Source organism: Gorilla gorilla, chromosome 6 (assembly GCF_029281585.2).
Source record: "Gorilla gorilla gorilla isolate KB3781 chromosome 6, NHGRI_mGorGor1-v2.1_pri, whole genome shotgun sequence".
Taxonomy (NCBI): Eukaryota; Metazoa; Chordata; class Mammalia; order Primates; family Hominidae; genus Gorilla; species Gorilla gorilla.
The window spans coordinates 97,922,353-97,945,138 of NC_073230.2; the positions used below are offsets into that span (position 1 = coordinate 97,922,353).

Genomic DNA, 22,786 nt, shown 5'->3' on the forward strand with positions numbered 1-22,786 from the left:
CTTTATTTCTGCCTTAATTTCATTATTTACCCAGGAGTCATTCAGCAGCAGGTTGTTCAATTTCCAGGAAATTGTGTGGTTTTGAGTGAGTTTCTTAATCCTGAGTTCTAATTTGATTGCATTGTGGTCTCAGAGACTGTTATGATTTCAGTCCTTTTGCATTTGCTGGGGAGTGATTTACTTCCAATTAATTTGGTTGATTCTAGAGTAAGTGCCATGTGGCACTGAGAAGAATGTACATTCTGTTGATTTGGGGTAGAGAGTTCTGTAGATATCTACTAGGTCTGCTTGATCCAGAGCTAAGTTCAAGTCCTGAATATCCTTGTTAATTTTCTGTCTTGTTGATCTGTCTCATACTGACAATGGGTGTTAAAGTTTCCCACTACTATTTTGTGGAAGTGTAAGTCTCCTCATAGGTCTCTAAGAACTTGTTTTATGAATCTGGGTGCTCCTGTATTGGGTACATACATATTTAGAATATAGTTAGCTGTTCTTTTTGAATTGTTCCCTTTACCATTGTGTAATGCTCTTCTTTGTCTTTTTTAATCTTTGTTGGTTTAAAGTCTGTTTTGTCGGAGACTAGGATTCCAATCCCTGCTTTTTTTTTTTTTTTTGCTTTCCATTTGCTTGGTAAATTTCCTCCATCCCTTTATTTTGAGTCTATGTGTGTCTTTGCACATAAGATGGGTCTCCTAAATACAGCACACTGATGGATCTTGATTCCTTATCCAATTTGCCAGTCTGTGTCTTTTAATTGAGGCATTTAGCCCACTTACATTTAAGGTTAGTATTGGTATATGTGAATTTATCCTGTCATCATGCTGCTATTTGGTTATTTTGCATACTAGTTGATGGAGTTTCTTCGTAGCGTCATTGGTCTTTATATTTTGGTGTATTTTTGCACTGGCTGGTACCGGTTTTTCCTTTCCATATTTAGTGCTTCTTTTAAGAGCTCTTGCAGGGCACGCGTGGTGGTAACAAAATCCCTCAGCATTTGCTTGTCTGTAAAGGATTTTATTTCTTCTTTGCTTACGAAGCTTAGTCTGGCTGGATATGAAATTGTGGGCTGGAAATTCTTTCATTTAAGAATATTGAATATTGGCCTCCAATCTCTTCTGGCTGGTAGAGTTTCTGCTGAGAGTTCCACTGTTAGTCTTAGGGGCTTCCCTTTGTAGGTGACCTGGCCTTTCTCCCTGGCTGCCCTTAACAATTTTTACTTCATTTCTACCTTGAAGAATCTGATGATTATGTGTCTTGGGGTTGATCTTCTCGTGGAGTATCTTAGTGGTGTTTTATCTTAATGGTGTTCTCTGTATTTCCTGAATTTGTATGCTGGCCTGTCTTGCTAGGTTGGGGAAGTTCTTCTGCATAATATCCTGAAGTGTGTTTTCCTGCTTATTTCCATTCTCCCCATCTCCTTCTGGCACTCCGATCAATTATAGGTTTGGTCTTTTTATGAAGACTCATATTTCTTAGAGGCTTGTTTCATTTTTTTTCTCTATTCTTGTCTGCATGTCTTATTTCAGTAAAGTGGTCTTCAAACTCTGATATCCTTTCTTCTTTCTGCTTGGTCTATTCAGCTGTTGATATTCTGTATGCTTCACGAAGTTCTCGTGCGGTGTTTTTCAGCTCCATCAGGTCGTTTATGTTCCTCCCTAAACTGGTTATTTTCGTTAGCAATTCTTCTAACCTTTTACCAAGGTTCTTAGCATTCTTTGCATTAGGTTAGAATATGCTCCTTTAGTTCACCGTAGTTTTATATTACCCATCTTCTGAAGCCTACTTCTGTCAATTCATCCATTTGCTCCCCTGCCCAGTTCTTTGTCCTTGATGGAGAGACATTGCAATCATTTGGAGGAGAAGAGGCCCTCTAGCCTTTTGGGTTTTTAACATTTTTTCACTGATTCTTTCTCATCTTCATGAGGTTGTCCAGTTTTCGTCTTCGAGGCTGCTGAACCTTGAATGGGGTTTTTGTGGAGATCTTTTTGCTGTTGTTGTTGATGCTGTTGTTGCTTTTCTGCTTGTTTTTCTTTCAGTAGTCAGATCCCTCTTCTGTAGGGCTGCCACAGTTTGCTAGAGTTCACTTCAGGCCCTATTCATCTGATTCGTTCCTGTCCCTGGAGATGTCACTCAAGGAGGCTGCAGAGCAGCAAAGTTGGTTGCCTGCTTCTTCTTCTGGGACCTCTGTCTTAGAGGGGCACCAAACTGATGCCAGTAGGACCACTCCTGTATAGGGTGTCTGACTACCCCCGTTGGATGGTCTCATCCAGTTGGGTGGCATGGGAGCAGGAACTATTTAAGGAAGCACTTTGTCCCTTGGTGGAAGGGTATGTTTTGCTGTGGGGAAACCCACTCATCTGGGCTGCCTGGATTCCTCAGAACTACCAGGAGGAAAGGCTAAGTCTGCTGGTCCGCAGAGACTGCGGCCACTCCTCCCCCTAGGGTTTCAGGTCCAGGGAGATCCGAATTCTGTTCCTGAGCCTCTGGCTGGAGTTACTGGAGATCCTGCATGGAAACCCCATCCACTGAGGAAGGATGGGTTACGGCTGGGCCTGAAGAAGCACTATGGCCACAGACTGCCACAGGTGGTAGGTTGGGCTGTCAGGACAAGTCTTGGGACCAAGCTGTTCAGCCTCCCTGCCTCTAGCAGAGGAAGCCTGGAGCTATAGAAATGACAGCCACCCTTCCCTTGCCCAGGGAGCTTAGCATGTTTGGCAGTTGTGAGTCCCAGTGCTGGCTGCTGTCCCTCCCCCAAGGAGCTCAAATGGCTTAGACAGCAGGCAGCTGCAGCCAACGCTGATCGCATCTCCCCATGGGAGTCTGATAGGCTTAAGCAGATTCCAGCTGAGAGGCGGTAAGAATCTGCTTGTTTCAGAGTTCGGTGCTAGGCCCTGGTGGCATGGGTTCACAAGTGGGATCTTCCGATTGGTGGGTTGCACAGTTCTGTGGAAAAAGCACAGTTTCCCCAGCTGGGTAGCACACCACTCACAGTCTCCCTTCTCTGGTGAGTGGGGGCTCCCCTTTCCCGTGTTGCTTTCAGATGGGCCACCATACCACACTGCTCTTCCTTCTCTCGGTGGGTAATGCCCGCCTTCTAGTCAATTTGTTTTTTTTACAATAGCAGCGACTTTTATTTATTTATTTTTTATTATTATACTTTAAGTTCTAGGGTACATGTGCACAATGTGCAGGTTTGTTACGTAGGTATACATGTGCCATGTTGGTTTGCTGTACCATCAACCCGTCATTTACATTAGGAACAGAATAGAGGCCTCAGAAATAACACCACACATCTACAACTATCTGATCTTTGACAAACCTTCACGTCAATTTTGATGAGAGAACTTGGATACCGTGGCTGCCAGTGAAGGATTCACACACTTATTATGGTTTTTCTGATGGGAGCCTCCAATCACCGCTGCTTCTAGTAGACCATCTTGTCCTCTCCCCACTATCCAGAATTTTAAATGACATCAAAGACGAGCACGGAATTTTTATGTTAATGATACAAAGAGTATGTAAATTTTCAAATGTGAATAAACGATACATAACTGCATTTAATGATTTGGAATGATGACAACACTAGTATGGGTATAAAAGGTTAAAAAAACAGTGTATGTTGTATATGGTATAGTATACACATAAACATACACACATATATATAACATGCATGTGAGTATAAATCATAAAAGAAGTCTTCAAGGATAATACATGGTAGCATCGGCTCTCTCTGGAGTGGTTGGATAGTAAGTAATTTGTGATACTTCAGTCAGGATAGGCCAAGTCATTGCTGCAATAACAAGTAACTTTTGCTCAATTCGTTGGCCAAAGCAAGTCACCTGGCCATGCCTAACTTCAATAGGGAAGACAGACATATTCTTTTTACAAAGACTGATATACAAATATTTGGGAATAGCAATATGGTCTTCTACATTAGGCAAATACTACTACTCATTTTTTTCTTCACTGTCAATACTTACTGAACATTAAATACATACATATATGTATAAATTTTTATTGAATTTTAACAGAACCCTTTGTCAAGGATTTAGTAGCCTTAGAAGAAGTTACAATTTTACCAACTCACTCAATTACTTCTCTTTTTTTAAAATTACTTCTCATCTAAAGTTAACTTTTCTAGAAATTCTTGCTATACTACACTAACTTTTTCCTTCTGATCTCTGAAAGTCTGATTTTCTGCTGTGATGTCTCATATACTTGGATACTTAAATCAAAACCCATATTTTGTCAGTGACTTCTCTAAAAGGTAACAAATCCATGTTAAACTGAAGGGTTAACTACATTTATAAATTAATCTTTGTAAGTCTTGGACACAGGATGGATCTTCCAGATGAAGGCTGATGTACAGTATGTCTGTTGTGTAAAAGAAATGCATTATATTTACTAGTTGAAATGTAGGAAAAGAGAGCAAGACTGGACAAAGGAAGTCAAACTATTATGCTGACAAATAAATCTGTGGGCCAGTCTAGCACCAGAGTTGTCCTGTGTTGTGCAGAAATGGCTGGACCTTTATACCTTCATGTTTTACAGTCACCAGATATAAGAAGCCTGAGGAAAGGCCTGACCTCATTCAGAATGGGTCTCTGTAGCTGAAGCAGATGCTGGAGGAGCTGACAGATGGAGGCATTCAGCTGATATTACTTCCTGTAGTAAGTCCTCCTTTGAAGGAGAAACCAGCCACTATATCTCTGTGTCTGATATACTCTATAAGACAGTTTTAATGAAAACCTTGAAAAATAACTCTCAATTCTCTCTCTCTCTCTGTCTCTCTCTCTCTCTCTCTGTCTCACACACACACACAGCCACACAATGTGTCCAATGCATCTATTCTATGAAAATTACCATATCAACTTGGCAAAGATTTATAGGGTGCCCACTGCATTTGGTAACATGAGAAATTAGTCCCTGCTGTCATGGAGACTGGCTGCTCATCCAGCTCATTCATCTTATACAGGTGTCGTGATGACAAACAAGAATGATCATGTTGCCCTTTGAACCCTTACAAGATACCACTCAGTTCAATGTATTTTTAGTTAGCCGAAATCTGATTTTTTTAAAGATCCCTGGTCCTTTCTTTTTCTCTAATAAATATTCTATTACTAATCATATTCTCCCCATATTGCTTTCCCATAGTATTGTTGACTTTTTATCTTCTTGTTAGATTTAGACAGCTTTCCTCACATATTTCCTAAGATTCTAGCTAGAATACTCAATATTTTTCTTTCCTGACTGGTTCTAACTTCCTTATCCAAGTAAAAAGGGTAATAAAATAGAAGGGTGAGAAACATCAATCAATCCATTCTTCCAAATGTCCCCAACAAAGGCTGAAAGAAAAACTAATAATTGAGATCCAAAGCTTTAAAACCAAGATCACATATTTGAGAAGAAAGGAAAAACCCAAAAGATGGAAAATTCTTACTTAGCAAATAGCTGCCACCACAAGTTAGTTTCTCAGTTCCCAATTTATGAAATAGAAGTGAGGCATGAGCATCTGTTGGGGATTTATAGCCAGGCTTGAATATACCAGTGAGAAAGGAGTAAATTACTCACTAGAAGGTGAATGTTAACTCAGAACACTGAAGTTCATTTACTAAAAATAACATCTTAATAATACACAGCAATGAAAACATAATGAAACTGAAAAATGAAGTGTATATATTCTGAATAATTAAATTTTAAAATCAGAACCTTTCACCCCTATATATTCCTTTATACACAGACTGTAAAAAGGTTCTCATTGGCTTTAAAATACTGTCAAATGTATGAATATGTATCTATACATATGTCAACATCTCAAAATCATAACAAATCATAAAAAAACAAACCAACAACTAACCAGCCAATTGACAGTCATAATTATTTTCTATTAAGATAGCAAATTCTAATAAAATCCTTCAGACACTGCTCTTGTGCCTAAAATGTTATTGAATGGACAATAATCTAATAACAGTTAATTAAAATACCTTCACTCCCACTAGCCTTGTCACATTTGATAAACTCTGACAACTGATAAAGAGAAAAACTTATATACTTCACAACAATTGACGTCAAAAAGTTATCTAATTATACATTGGTTTACACAATGGCACGCTTTAACATTTGTTCATATTTAAACTTATTAAGAATGGATGATATTCCAAAGTAAAGATGACAAATAGAACATATGGATCTACCTTGTATTCTCCTGAATTCCCACTCACCAAATTTTGAAGCTCCAAAACAGATGGTAGCAAGTTTTGCATAGAAAATACACCCAACCAACCTAATGGAATACTAAACTGGCAGTGAGGAAAGCCTAGAAGCAGCACTGCTTATGCTGAGAACAATCAAAAGGCTCAGAAATTGGTGGCACCAGGAAGTGGGCATGAGTTGAAAGTCTATATATGGAAGTCGAAAACATGGAATATTGGTTGACAATCTTTTTAGTAGCTATTTAACTTAGATTTGTTTCCCCACTCTGCTTATACAGATAACTGCCCCTCTTAAACCCAGAGAAGGAAAAACAGAGGGTGTCCAAACTAGAAAATCCAACCAGTTAGGGACAGTGACACCATCCTAAAATGGGGGATTATGTAGGGGTCTGAACCCCACTCGGTTTCCAGAAGATTGGCAGCCAGGCAGGAGTTTGGAAGTTTTTTCATTGGGAATCTTATAGCATCACAGGAAAGATGGATACTGGCATTGAGGGTTTCTCAACAATATGACTTAGTCAGTACCTACAGTGAAATTCATAATGACCCAGATACCCACATACCTGGAATTCCCAATCATATTACTTCTGTACCAGCTATCTTGCCAAAGCCTCAAATATTCAAGACAAGAACCCAAAACAAACTAAAAGAAAAAAATAACAACTTGGTGGAAACATAGTTTTACTATTAGAAAAACTTCACAAAGGCTATTATTAATATTTTCAGTGAGAAAATATTAGTAAGAAAAGATATTGCAACCTTGAAACAAGGAAGAATATATTATAAATGAAATATTCAGAGCAAAGGTACCTTAGAAATTAATAATAAAATTTAAATTTAAAAACTTCAATAGAATATGTGAAACACAAAGTTGAGGAAATTTGATCATTAATGTTGAGCTAAAGAAAAAAGAATTAGAAAACGGGAGAGAAAAGACAAGAAAATTAGGAGAACAATCCAGGAAGTCCAACATTCAAATAATAAAATACCTAAAAATAGAGAAAGGAGAAAATAAAGGAAAGAAATAGTAACAAAATAATTTAAGTTCTTGAACACAAGTAAATACATTAAAGATGTTCAACATCATAAGTCAGGAAAACACAAGACAAACTCACTATCAGATACAACTAAACATCCAATATAATAAAAAAAAGGCAGAAAATAACAAGTGTTGCCAAGTGTGAATAAAATTGGCACCCCTATACACTGCTGGTTGGATTGTAAAATGGTGCATCCACTTTGGAAAATAGTTTGGCAGTCCCTCAAAAGGTGAAAGATAGAGTTATAAGATGACCAGCAATACCACTCCTAGGTATATGCACAAAAGAATTGAAAGAAGACAAACAAATGCACGTACACAAATGTTCATAGCAGCACTACTCACAACAGCCAAAAGGCGAAAAGAAACCCCACATGTACATTAATTGATGAATAAATAGATAAAATGTATATCCAAAGTATGGAATATTACTCAGTCTTAAGGAAGTATGAAGTACTGAGAAAAGCTACAACACGGATGAACTTCAAAAACATTATGCTAAGTCAAAGAAGACAATGACAAAGGGTCACATATTATTATGATTCCATTTATATGAGATGTCAGGCAAATCTATCGAGACATACAGTAGATCGGTGGTTCAGGAGCAGGGGGTTAGTGGTGAATTCAGAGTGAATGCTAATGGATATGGGATTCTTTTTAGGGTAATGAATTGTAAAATTAGGTTGTAGTAATGGTTCCACAACGTTGTGAATAGGCTCAAAACCGCTGAATTGTGTACTTTTAAAAAGCAAACTTTGTTACATGAATTGTATCATAATAAAGCTACTGCATTACACACATAAAAAAAAGGATGAAAGGACATGAGATTCCAGATTGAAAAAGTACATCCAATGAGCATAAAGCTGAACCTTGGTTTCTTTTTCACTTTATCATAAAATTTCAGGACACTAGAAATAAAGAGAAATAGCTTAACAGACACAATGGAACTGAAAAATGGAGCAATCTTACTGAAATTCGAATGGAATTATTTCCAAGCAAGAATTTTACATCTAGCCAAAATGTCAATCAAGCATGAGCACCGAATAAAGATATTTTCAAAAATACAATGCCTCAACAACAACAAAAATCTCGCACACATCCTTTCCCAGGAAGCTATCAGAAATTGTCTTCCTCAAGACAAAAACCGCATAAGATGAAGACAAAAGAGCTCCAGCTCAGGGAAGAGGGGAAGGGCATGCCTGGAAATCAGGAAAGATACACCAGGCAGAGGCTCTGGGAGGCCCTGAATTAATAACAGAAATGAAAAACAGAAAATTAATATTAATTCCAGAGAAACAGAGAGGAAAAAGTAGTCACAGTACACTATGTGTCTTGGCTACAAAGATTTATATTAACATGCTAATATAAATATCAAATTCTGAATTCTGATACAATCAAAATTATGACTACACTGGGAGGATGGGAGACTGGGAAGGCGGCAGGAAAAAGTGAGTACGTTTGTTTTGAAGTGGAGGAATGAGAAAAAAAAACAAATTCTCACTTTGCATTGTAGGAAACAGTAGATTATGCCAAAGATGAATAATCGATAAGTGAAAATAAATGAGTTTTATTAGATGTTTAAAGAGAAACTGAAAGAATCAGCTAAAAAAGTGGAAAGTTGAAGGTAAAAACTGCTGTTTTTCATAAGAAACCTAGAACTAATTGACTTAATCTAAATACACACATAACTTGCATAAAAGCAAAAATCACATCAACAAAAATGAATAATTTATAGAGTGGCCTAATATTCCTTTACCAAAGTATAGAATGCACATTAAACTAAACCATTATGTGATATTAACTAAGTATTCATAAAATGCAAGAAAAAGTAAAATTAAAAACAACTAAATAGAATGCAAGAAGTGGTCATTATCATGACAGGCATTTACTAACTTACTTTAAAAATTTGTGAAGTTATAGCCACCAGTTTTGTATGATATATAATAATGTACACTTTCACACTTACAACTGAATTTGCTAGTGATTTTTTCATCAATTACTTAATGACCTATTCAGAGTTAATGTGAAGGTAACTGGAATTATTGATCATCTTCATCCTGATCTTGGGTACTTACATCAGGCGGCAACTTTTGTACCTTAGCTGGAGCTTTCTCTAATCTCTCCAAGCTGATAATTATTGTCAGTCTTAGTACATTCAATGTATTACTCTCGTGCCTCCACCCACCCCCTGAATCATGCAGTTTTCCAGGAGTATTGTTTTCTTAAGACATATGGCCATAATTCCTGTGAGAAAATTTTTTAAAAAAATTAACATGAGAAATATATACTTTTCTTTCCAAAGGAATTATCTTTTTATTACTGTTTTATCTTTTCTGTGATTTCTCCACCATTAAATATCATAGTTTAAGTGGTGAAATTCTAAGATAAACTGAGGAACAAGAATTAAAATATTATAAAAATCAGATGCATACTGTATTCTCATTAAAATAGTTTGATCTATGGTGGAATATACTCAGAACTGTGTGCTTTTGTGGATAGGCAGGCATTTACCATAGCAACAGTTGGAGATCAGAAACACTTCTATCTTAGACCATGTGAATTAAATACCAAATCATGATTATAAGTATCTAATAAGGAGAGCAATCACATAAAATAAAACTAGAATATGGAGATGATAGATATGATGTAAACAGGAAAAAAATTGATATCTCAGTACCCAACATGATAGTGGACAGTTAAAAATGACTAAAAGTAACCATCATTCCTTATTATTAGATGAGAAAAAGCCATTAGGGAAAAGGATAGAAAAGAAGTTAATTTATTTTGTCCTACCAATTACAGAAAATGAGAGTTCCTAAGAGAGCACTGACTGAAAGCTAGCTTGTTTCCTTTTCATTTCTTTAATTTCTCCTTATGGTTCAGAATTCCTCCATCTTACACTGCCTGCACATTCAGTCATCCACAATGTTTACATCTGTTCGCATTCTGTACTTGGTTCTGAATGACAACCTCCCCTTCAGAATATAGAATCACAGTATTATACAGCATAACTAGTTCTCCATATATGAAACAAAAACCCTTCCATAAAGAAAAGCCTATGAGACAAATCTAGTTTTCCTATTGTTTACACTAAAACACAAATATGTTCTAGTACCATGACACCTATAGATGTGTGACAGCAATTTATAACTCAAATGGCTTATGGAGGTTTACCTCATCTAAGATCACAGTTCTCCACATGACTTCAATCTCTTTAAAAACAAGGTCTATATATTTGTATCTCTAGAACTTAAGGATACTCCCTGGCACAGAGAAGACAGTCCGTATATGTTGGAGGGAAAAAAGTGAATGAATGAATACATAAATTATTAAGTGAATGACCATAATGAGCTGTGTTTCTGTTCCCCAAAACTATGTCACATGGGACACACTTATATATGCCAATTGTAAAACCTTGGGCAATCATTTGCTATGGAAACTTGTAGTTACCCGGATTCACACTCAACTCAGGAGATGATATGATGTAGCCACTGGAAACGGCATGCACGAAGTATCCGACATCTTAGCCTAAATTTCCTCATCTGCAAAATGAAGGGACCTTACATCTACGTCATGGTATCAGTTGGGAGCACATAACCTAAATTACATATCTCAATGTTATGCATGTAATACAGGTTAGGAACCCTTTCTACAATATTCCTGATGTGAATCTAGTCATCCTCTATTTGAATGCTTTTAGCAGTAAGGTGCTCATTACATTTCAAAGAAGTGAACATAATTTACAGAAAACACATAATTGAGCATTCTTCTAAGAATTAAGCCAAAGCCAGCCTTCCCCAAATTCTCACACTTGACTTCCTTACCCCATCTAGAATATATACACTACCTTTTTCTCTCCTCTCTTGGTATGTCTTTAATTCTCCTGAATAATTTTGGCATCTTATTGGAGCTCCTCTGTGCATACTCCCATACACCAAAGAAATCACTAGTCTTTTTTTACATGAATTGTTTTAAGTTACCTTTCCTCCACCCCATTTTTCTGTATTAGGTTGGGATGCTTTCTTTTTTTAAAACCAAATATACCGTTTTACTTATCCCCATGATAATTCACCTTGTAGGTTAGGCTCATCATTTTATTAGATTCTTTTCTGACCCTTGATTCTATCACCCTAAGTGTTAATTATACTTCCCAGCTATGACACAAATAGGTCCAGCATATCACCACCACTATCTGAGTCATTAATAAAAATATCAAATAGAACAAGGACAAGGACAACGCCCTCCAGCACACCCCGACAGACTTTTCTCCATGATGATGTCAATTCATTGATCAACACGCTTTGGATAAAGTGGTTCAACCAGAGATAAAACTGAAAAAAAAAATAATGATCTTCTAACAACTAGATTTCATTTCTATTCTTGTTTTAAATATCTCATAAATATCTCAAACTAGTTCACTAGTCTGTTGAAATCAGGAAATAACAAAGAGAATGAAGATCATTAGACCCTAATGTCTAAAAATTTATTTTAAATTTCACCAATGTTCTATATTAAGCTTATATTTCTGTAGATTCAGATTTGTCCCCCATCACCCTTTAAAAACCAGCATTACTTTTGCCCATCTGCATTCTTGATGATTTCCCAAAGATTATAAACAATGGTTCCATGAATATACCACCTGCCAATTCTTTTTACATTCTAGATTTACCTTATCTGGGACTAGATAATGAATCTAGTGGACGTTTATGAGGTGTCTTTTTCTCCTTAGGGCATGGTGGAAAAGCAGGGGAAAACGGAAGCATGCCCTGTATCCAAATGTATTCCCTAAGTTGGGAAAGGTTCTGATTTTATGAATTTTTTTAAACTTTTATTTTAAGCTTGGGGTACACGTGCAAGTTTGTTATACAGGTAAGCTTGTGTAATGGGGGTTTGCTATACAAATTATTTCATCACCTAGGTGTTAAGCCTAGTATCCATTAGTTATTTTTCCTCATCCTCTCCCTTCTCCCAGCCTCCACCCTCTGGCACACCCCAGTGTGTGTTGTTCCCCTCTATGTGTCCATGTGTTCTCATCATTTAGCTCCCACTTATAAGTCAGAACATGCAGTATTTGGTTTTCTATTCCTGTGTTAGTTTGCTAAGGATAATGGCCTCCACCTCCATACATGTTCCTGCAAAGGACATGATCTCTTTGTTATGACTGCATAGTATTCCACAGTGTATATGTATCACAATTTCTTTCTGCAGTCAATGGTATTTTATGAATCTTGACAGGAAACAGGACCCCCCTGCCATTAGAATAGCCAAAATGCTACTCACTTTCTTATGGTCCTGTGCAGTCAAAACATGGGCTTGAAACTTCATCTCAGCCAACAAACACAATCAATCCTGGCTTAGCATTACGAGCTAACAGTCCAAAGAAGCAATGATAATGTAGGATGTTCCCATTTTGGCAACATTGGCAAAGATAGGCAAGGCCAGCAAAGCAAGAGACAATGTCCAGCCTCAACACTCATGGTGGCAGCAGGGTGCTTAGTGGACAGTGCCATGGCATGATTTTGGCTCTGGTCTGGCTATCCAGTCTCATGCTGTTCCTGCCCACTTTTAAAGTCTTCCCAACAGGTGTGTCGGCCACACAATGTATATCCAGAATCCAACCATTTCTCTTCACCTCTTCTGCAGACATCATCGGGCTCATGCTTAGATCTTATTGCAATAGCCTCCTGACTGGTCTCTCTGATTCTTAACTTGCCCACCCTTGGTCCATTCTTAAGAAAGCAGCCAGAGATCCAATAAAATATGAGTCAGATCAAATAATTTCTCTGCCCAACACCCTTTGGAGGCTTCCCATCTCATTCTGAGTCAAAGCCAAACTCAGTACAGCCAAACCTTTCAAAGCCAACAGAATCTGAATGCCATTGCATCTCAAACCTTGTCTCTTCCTATTGTCATCCTTGCTAGCTCCCTGCAAGCCACAGCCCTGCTGTTCCTCAGACAAGCTTTCTGCCTAGAATGCTCTTCCTCTAAAAATATGTGCATCTCCCTCTTTCATCTCCTTCAGATTTTTACCTAAACACTTCTCAGCAAGCCCTCCCTGATCACCTCAAATAAAGTTGCACGTGTGCATACCTATGCACATACATCTATCTCAGAGGAAAGCAGAAAAATGTTCAATTGCTCAAGGACTGCTTAATCTGGAAAGCAAAATATTGATAGAGAGCTACAGTTTTTCAAGAACAGATGTGGCATAAAATCATGCAAATCACAGCATTCTTCACAGATTTAAACATCAAAATGTATGAGGCAGAGAAACCAAATAATTAAGTAAATTCTGTAGCAAGCTGAAAAGACAGTATGTAATTTTCAGCTTCCTGTCCCATCTTCTAACATCATACATACCTTAGACCATCATATAAAACTCTAGGAAGGTAGCTAACACAGGTAAGTTGCAGGTTAAAATGGAGTAACTGGCATCTTTAGGCACAGAAGACTTGAGCTAAAGTCATATCTTTACCATTTTAACTTGGCTAAATCATTTGTCAATCTGCTTTAAATTCTCTAAGCATTATTTTTCCTCATCGATAAAATACTTCATAAAAATAACATGCTACCTACAACTCAAAGAGCTGAGGGTGGCATCTAATAAAATAACATCTATGAGAGTGCTTTGTAGAATGTACAACACTATAAAAACATTTTATGGGCTTTATGATTTCTATTGATACAGTTTTGTTTTCATGTGAAATACAATATTTTTGTTTTATATAATGTTATACATTAGTTTAGGCTATTTCACTAGTTTATAGCACAATAGGAACAAAATGATTATCCCTAACAATATCATGATTAGCTTTGAGTTTGTTGCTTTTCTTTGTTTCACAGCTTTATTGAGGTATGACTGATATGCAAATGACTGTATATACTTAATGTATACAATCTGAGGAGTTTGGACATATACATGCACCCATAATACCATCACCACAATCAAGGCAATCAAGTTAATAAATATATCCATTACTCCATTAATGTGTGTGTATGTATGTGTATGTGTGTGTGTGTGTATATATATATAGTGTGTGTATATATATATGTAATATATATGTATAATAAAGGCAAAATGACACAAGGAAACTTGTGGAGTAATGGATATGTTTATTACCTTAACTGTCTTGATTGTGGTGATGGTATTACGGGTGAATGCATGTATATAAATAGTTTGTTTGTTTTTTAGAGACAAGGTCTTGCTCTGCCATCCAGAGTCCAGTCTAGTGGTACAATTGTAGCTCATTACAGTCTTGCACTCTTGGACTCAAGCATCCTTCCACCTCAGCCTCCAGAGCAGCTAAGACTGTAGGCACATGCCACCAGCCTGGGTAATTTTTTTTGTTAATTTTATGTAGAGACAAGGTCTCACTATGTTGCCCAGGCAGGTCTCAAATTCCTGGCCTCAAGCAATCCTCCCACCTCCACTTTCCAAAGTGCTGGGATCACAGGATTGAGCCACTGTGTCCAACCTTGCTTTTATATTTCTGATGGTAAGAATGCTTAACATAAAAATCTACTCTACTACTAAAATTGTAAGTGCACAATATCATATTGTTAAACCATGTGCACTATGGTGTGCGGTAGCTCTCTGGAACTTACGACTGAAACTTTTATCATCCATCTTGTATCCACCGCACCCCCCCCAAAAAACCTGAAACTTTATACCCACTGAACAACTCCCTATTTTCCCCTCCTCCTTATTCCCTGGTAATCACAATTCTATTTTGATTTCTACTTGTACACAATTATTAAATATGTAATGAAAAATGCTGCTACACATGCTTTCCTCTTATGTAATTTAAAAGAGAACAGTTATTAGCTTAATGGCAATATATATTTAAATAATCATGTTTGCTATCAGCATTCTTATTTTCACTGATGGGATCTGTTTTAAATTTTTCAGCATGGTGTTAAATAGGATAATGCGGCACTTATTTGTCTTTGGCAAAGAAAATAAAAACTAAATTGCTTAACTTTCTGTTTAAGTAGAAGAAATATTTGTTAGAACTTTCACAACTAAATATATTCTGGAGTCAATGATTCTCAACTACATTTTCTGCCTTTCTCTTCCAAGTCTTAAACCTGTATAGGGAAAAAAGACAGCTATAATAATATTTTAGACCATTATGAATGAGATTCCTTTTCAAGCTAACTGAGCCACTCCTTGGTTTAAGGTGTTCCTTCATATTTGACATATTAGACCCAACTGCCTGGGTCTGTCTTACAAACTACAAGACCTTGGAAATAACTGTACTCAAAACCATGCATCAGAGGGGCCCACATGTTACCCAATAGCAACATGAGCAACTTAAGGAGCACATTTCCTAAGGGGTTCCCAACCTTGCAGCTTCCAGATCGTAGTATCTACAGACTTTGTAACTGTATAAGAATCTAAATTACAGAACACTTTAGGTCTGTAAAGCTTTTCCTATTACTTAAAAGAAAGCCTACACCAACAATATCCTATTAGCCACTAAACCACTTTAATAATGACCTTCAAAGTCATTTCCTTGAGTATTCTTTCACATCACTAAATTTTTACCACTTATTTCATTATTCTGGCCCTCAGAAGGCTTTTATAAAACCTAAAATGCCATTCATGGCAACAATATAAAGCAACTAGGCTTACAGTTCTCCTTTAAAGCCAAAAAAAGAAATACATTTATAGTATGTACATATTATAAATAAGAATCCTTCACGTGGTAAAACTTGAATTACATAGGTATCTCAAAAAGCCCTCGAAAACTTCATTGTGAAATCAAAAGGAAAAATACAATAGTATCTAATGAATCTTAAATTATTTTACTTTCCCGTCATATCCAGGGTTTTAATGGGCATGGGGTATTGGTTTTTCCTACTGTTTAACTTACAATGGTACCTCCCTCAAAAAAGGGTACAATGAATTAATTACACAGAACTACAAAATCAACATTGTTTAGAAAATACCTTTGATGTTAATAATTCTGAAATACAGCAACATTATCATTAAGTTTTAGAAATTTTAAATTAAACTGATACTGATTTTAGAACTTGCTAACAAAGTTCTGTGTGTGTGTGTGTGTGTGTGTGTGTGTGTATGTTTATGTGTGTGCATTTCAGAAGACCCTAGTGGCACATATGCGACAATACTATAACTTACAAGTTTGCTTTATGGAAACTAAAAACACATTTTGTAATTGAAATACAAGTTTAAATGGACAGGTTTTTGGCCAATTTACAAAACTTATTCAAACTATAAAGCAGTTTCACTGTTTTTAGGACTTATCTGCACTCAGGATATTAAGTGTAGAATAAAGGAAGGTTATGGAAAGAAAGAAGAAAGTTTTCTTTTCCTCTTCTGACCAAAGACCTAGGCTAACTAAAATTGATAAAAATAAACAGGAGCTATAACAGTCCAATTAGGATGGGCCTGGGTCTATCTTACAAACTACAAGACCTTGGAAATAACTGCTTCATCTCCCTAACCTTTAGGTTTTTCCTTTGCAAAATGGTGGTATTTACAGTTCCATGAGGCTGTTGAGAACACCAAAAGTGACAATGAATGTAAAGCCCTCCAGCTTTAAAGTCAGCATAAAACTGTAAATTTCAGCTGTTGGGTTTTATTATTGTGGCCATATTTGTCTTAAACATTCTTTTGCCTCTCTTTCTGTGGCCCTCACTCATTCATCCCAAGCCCACAGTGCCCTCCTGTTTCCTACCTTATGCCGCTCACTAATATCTGCTCTAATTTCCAAGGCACTTAATGTTTAATAATTATTATTGCCTTTCCACTGCTTCAAAACATGCAAGAAGAGTAGAGTTTATTTCTGCTAGATACTGTGAGGAAAGCAATCTGATTAAAACAATCCATTAAGGTATGTAAGAACCTTAATTTTTCTTGAGATATCCAAATATTTACAAAGAACAAGCAATTGGAAACTTGTGTTAAGGAAATAAAAACTTTAGGTAATATTCAGGGAAGTTATTTTTGAACTGGGCAATTGCCAAATAGACTAATCCTGCTGAGAAATCTACACCTTCCCACCCTAAATGAGAAGACTATCCCTAAGAAATTTCTACAAACTGAAGCGGTTCTTTTCACCAAAGGCTGATTTCAGGAATTCAACTAAACATCTTTTACTAAAAATGCACAAAAAACAAACTTCACATATAGCAGCAAAAAGCAAAATGATAGAAAATGATGAGAATAGGAAAAGATAGAAAAAGAAAGGTAGAAAGGAAAAAGGCAAAGAAGCAGTGTAAAAGTAAGGCAACGCAGGTAGACAGGACAATAGAAGCAGAGGCAGGGCAATCATAAGCCAAAAATGACCCAAGTTGGCCTCAATCTCTAAAAGAGACAAGAGTAATCTACATGATGTCCGAACTCCATGGAGAAGTTGGGAACAAAATGTTACTCTAGATACTGCATGTGCCCATATTATTAAGTGGTTGATTTAAAAGCACATGGGATGTCTCCATAAGAATTGGACTAGGGAAAATTTTACTCACACAAAGAAAAGTGATTATGTTTAAAAGTCAGTCTTTATCAGTAAATAATGCAGGGTAGTGAATTTATTTCCTTTTATTTGGCAACAACATAAATACAAAATCGTCAAATGACACTTGATCCAATATGTACATTTTAACCCCATAAATATATTTCATTATTTTTTAAGATTTAGAGGACATATTTTCACACTACTTTTATTAGTTTCTTTACCAATGTTACTGATTTTGGTGCACAAGCTACTTTCCTTCCTTTTAATTATCTAATTTGAGGGACAGAATAAGTACATTTTTGAAATCTCTTTTCTACAAAACATTGTAAAAGTCAAGCATAGTAAGGAAAATCCAGATTTAACTGAAATATGTAAACTAGACATACTTAAAAGTATGACTCAAAAGTTCCAAGTCTAAATCAGCTGGAATACATTATTAACTCCAAAATCATGGATTAAACAAAAGAAATTATGTTTGCATTGATGTGTGAATCTGCATCCATTCTTGGTACCACATAATATATGCAACTGCTCAGCTCTAGCTGTCCTTGCAGTCACATTACCATATTATTCAAATGTATCTATCATTTATATGTAAATAGACAAGATAAATGGCTTCTTCATAAGACAACAATTTTCAAACGACAGACACAGGCAGACATAAGCAAAATAAAAATGTTGCAAATATTCATTCTTTTTTTTAAGGAAAAATGGAAAGTACTTCAAATTTTTTAAAAAGTAGTGTGGTAATTACAAAATGGGGTCCTAATACACTGACAATACCAACAACTATTCTAAATAAATGTCTGCACCGATGTCATTTGTGTCTTATAAATTACATGTTCTTAGATCCATCTGTGAAAATTGGGATGTTAATTATCATAGTTACATTTCACGATTCCACAGTTAAATGCTGAAGTAGTGCTACACAAATACCATGTTTTTTAAGAGAAATGGAGAAGGATTAATTATGAGTTCAAGTCCAAGTCTTCTAGCAATAATACTCTCACATAAGAAGATCATTACATTGTGTGCTATGCAATTGGAAGTTCTAATTAATAGCTGAAATACCAAGTGAGGGGGAAAACTTTGAAGTCTAAATTGTATCAGGCTTTCCTACACACACACACACACACACACACACACACATCTTAATAAGCATGCTTTTGAGAAACCAAGTTACAAATCCAAAAATAAAAAACCATTCTTATTGCCTATGAGCTTTCTTTGATAATGATCACCATCAGGCTGTTGAATCCTATGTAATAAACCTAAAAATTACAATGTATCCTAGTAACAAATAGGTTATAAATAGATAACATATCCGATAAAAATTCAAGTTAACATTTTTCTGGGTTTTTCTTTTAAGATACATATCATTCAATAATCTTTTATAGGGCCTTTATTTTATACAAAATTACAATTCTCATGTATTCAGATAAAATATTAACTTCAGTACAGCAATCTAAAAACAAAATTCTATGACAACACTATAAGAATTTCATTCATATTTTAAATGTCTAAATTTAAAAGTCTTATTTTACTTACCACATATTCAAACACAAGTGTCAGCGTCTCCTTGGTATGGATGATGTCATGAAGTAGCACTATGTTAGCATGTTTTAGTCCTTTTAAAAGAGAAGCTGTAAAACAAAATGGACAGAGAAACAATTTATCGTGGATAACAATCAACTAATATATACCATTATAATTTTGGCACACTGCCAGATGAGAGATATCTATTTTCACATGTTCCAAGTCAATAACAATTCAAAATGAAGCGTAGAAAAACAAGACTTTTTTTGAGATGGGGTCTCACTATGCTGCCCAGGCTGGTCTCAAACTCCTGGGTTCAAGTGATCCTCGTTCTTCAGCCTCCTAACAAGCTGGGATTACAGGTGTATAACACAGTGCCTGGCCAGAAAAACAAGGTTTTCATTTAGATAAAACTTCTTTCAGTTATTTTACCTGTCAGCTGTTATTAATCTCTAGTTAGGTTTCATTATGATCAGGGAAAATACTTGGTATGATTCCAATTCTTTAAATTTGTATAGTTTATTATCCAGAATATGGTTTATCTTGGTATACATTCCATAGGTATGGAACCTGAATTCTGCTGATGTTGGGTGGGGAGTTCTATAAATGTCAATTTGATCCTATTATTTAATAGTATCATTGAGTTCTTCTATTAATATATCCTTACTAATTTTCTGAATAGTGGTTCTATGAACTACTGAGAGAGGCATATTGGCATCCTCAACTGTAATGGTGGATCTGTCAATTACTCATTTGAGTTCTGCTTGTTTTTGCTTTTTGTATTATAAAACTCAGTTGTTTACTGAATACATGTTTAGGATTGCTATGTCTTCTTTGAGAATTGACTGTTTTATCAATAAGTAATGTCCTCTTTACTCCTAGTAAATTTCTTTGTTCTGAAGTCCCCTTTGTATAGCCATCCACCATTCTCTTGATTAGCATTTACCCATCCTTTTCTTTTCAGTCCTACTGATATCACGCAGTTGAAGTTTCTTGTAGACAGTATACGGTTTGGTCATATTTTTAATGCATTTTGCCATTCTCTGACTTTTCATTTTGATGTTTAGACCATTTACATTCAATGTAAATATTAATATGTTGGGTTACCACCTGCCATTTTAATCTGATTTTCCTTTAGGTACCTTGCAATTTAGTCTTCACTTCTGATTTGATTTTTTCTTTTCTTCTATTCTTGCCAGAAGTTCAATTAACTCTAATTTTATTTCATTTTATTTTTTGTCCATTTCTCTACTTAGCTTTTGTACTTCTAACTAAAGGTAGGCTTGTTTGTTTCATACACCAAAAAGCATGAATTCAAATATTCAATTCATATTTCAGTGTTATGCACAGTTTTAATTTTACGGTTGACTTATTGCAAGAGTTTTTGCAACCAAAATGCACTAATCCCTATTTTCAATGTTTGAGAGTCGTTTTGGGTAGATGTGGGCTACGTTGTTCTATTCCTATTTATTTAATGAACTGGTTCCTAATCTGAGAGTCTTTTTTTCTGTCACCTTTGCCCTCTTCTATGTAGTTTTTACAGCTGGCACTGGGAGACGAAAGAAGAAGGGTTTGGGTTGTCTTGTTTCTTTTTCACTTCCACAGGATCCTTAATTTCTCCCTTTTCCTTCCTCCTTTACTTTCACTATCCTGTCTTAACAGGTACCACCGTTTCTCTCTATATATGACTCTCCCCTAGAGGCAATGCTTTCCAGCAGCTGCCAATTCCAGTCACTTTCAGCCTCCTTTATTGCATCCAGTGCTGTGAATGAACTACACAACATCCCAGCCTTCTCTTTCTGGAATAATTTTGCTTGTGATTTGATTAAGTCCTTCACACCCCTGTACTGTTTTTCACAGCTTCTTAAGCCTCTATCAGCTTCCCCTGTGTCACTCTTTGCTATCACAGGCTTGTTGCTGTCTCTTAATGCTCTTGAAGGTATGAGTTGTCTGTTTTTATTTGTTCTCCTTGTTGGATTTATGACTTTCGGAGGAGTATGAGTGGGAAGATTCAAGATCAGAAAGGCATCATTAATTGTCTTCCAAAACCCCTTCTCCCATAGGAACAGTAATCTTTTTTTCCCCCATTGATATATCTTGCTCCTGGATCAAGGTCTAAAGCATAGTAAGAACTCAACAAGTTTACTGAATGTCATGCATCTGGGGTCCTCAGGGGTTGGGGTGGCTATTCTGAATAAGAAGAGCCTGCTGCCACCTAGTAGCTCTTCCTCAAGTTTGACCAATCTTCCTTTGACTCTGAGACTAGCACTACGCCCAAACCTCCGGCTGATAAAACTCAGTTTCCACACAGGGCCTCTGGGTATCTACTCCTCTAAAAACCCAGAGAAGACCAGCTGCTAATGCTAGCAATTTCAAGACCTTGACAAGCAATAGCTGGCTTTACCTCTTAAACTGCACTCCTTCCTCAAAGCAAGCCTCCTTTCCTTTGATTAAAAAAAGGAATGAGACGCGGCCAGGCGTGGTGGCTCATGCCTGTAATCCCAGCACTTTGAGAGGCCGAGCGGGGTGGATCACGAGGTCAAGAGATTGAGACCATCCTGATCAACATGGTGAAACCCCGCCTCTACTAAAAATACAAAATTAGCTGGGTGTGGTGGCGCGTGCCTGTAATCCCAGCTACTTGGGAGGCTGAGGCAGGAGAATCACTTGAACCTGGGAGGTGGAGGTTGCAGTGAGCTGAGATCACACCACTGCAGTCCAGCCTGGCAACATAGTGAGACTCTATCTCAAAAAAAAAAAAAAAAAGGAATGAGACACATCACATCCCCATAATCAGATTCTTTGCAACACTGCTCATCTTAAAGAAATTTTAGATCAAGATTTATGTTTATAAATAATACCACAAAAGACGTGACTGGGCACTTAGTTTTCCGCCTTTTGGACTATCTCCTTATAATAATTGTGAAAAATAGAATTACGGGGTCAAATGATATAAATATATTTACAAAATATTATTTATTAAATTTAGGTGGTGAATTTAGTCTTACATCTTTCTAACTCTGTGTAAGAATAAAAGAACTGTGAAAGACGGGAAAATATGTTAAAAAAAATTGTACAATGCAAGTAGCCCATCCTATCAAGTAACAGAAACCTTTATTAAATTAATATATGAGCATTTATACACTCATAAGCATGAGTATTAATTTGAGAATAAATTCTTCATACCTGAGTAAAAACAAAAATAATCAAAATTATTTCTCTTTACAGCAATGGCAATTCAAGTAGAGTATTCAAAACACAGAAGTTTCCTCTTTACCATTACATTAAAAACATTATGTCTTCATTTTGGTTTTTTGTTAAGAACCTATAAAATCTGAAGAGAAAAAAACATTCTGCTTATATTCTATCAATAACTTGTAGTAATTCATTTATTCATCAAATATTTATTCAGAATCTAGTTGCTGACACTGGTGGCCCTGAGCAGGTCCTTGATCCCTTGGCAAATAATAATACAGCAAGGCCATATCTTTAAAGAGAGATTTACAACACCAAGA

The 22,786-nt window shown here is 36.2% G+C and overlaps 1 protein-coding gene across 7 annotated transcripts in view; it reads right to left on the reverse strand.

Annotated features, from left to right (window-relative positions):
* CDK14 (cyclin dependent kinase 14) overlaps positions 1 to 22,786 on the reverse strand; it is a 635,487-nt gene that overhangs the window by 323,512 nt on the left and 289,189 nt on the right. For all 7 annotated transcript variants that reach the window (XM_063708268.1, XM_019031337.4, XM_063708269.1 and 4 more), the window contains one exon: positions 19,284 to 19,378. In XM_063708268.1, the coding sequence (XP_063564338.1) occupies positions 19,284 to 19,378 (95 nt within the window). The remainder of the gene's footprint in view (positions 1 to 19,283; positions 19,379 to 22,786) is intronic.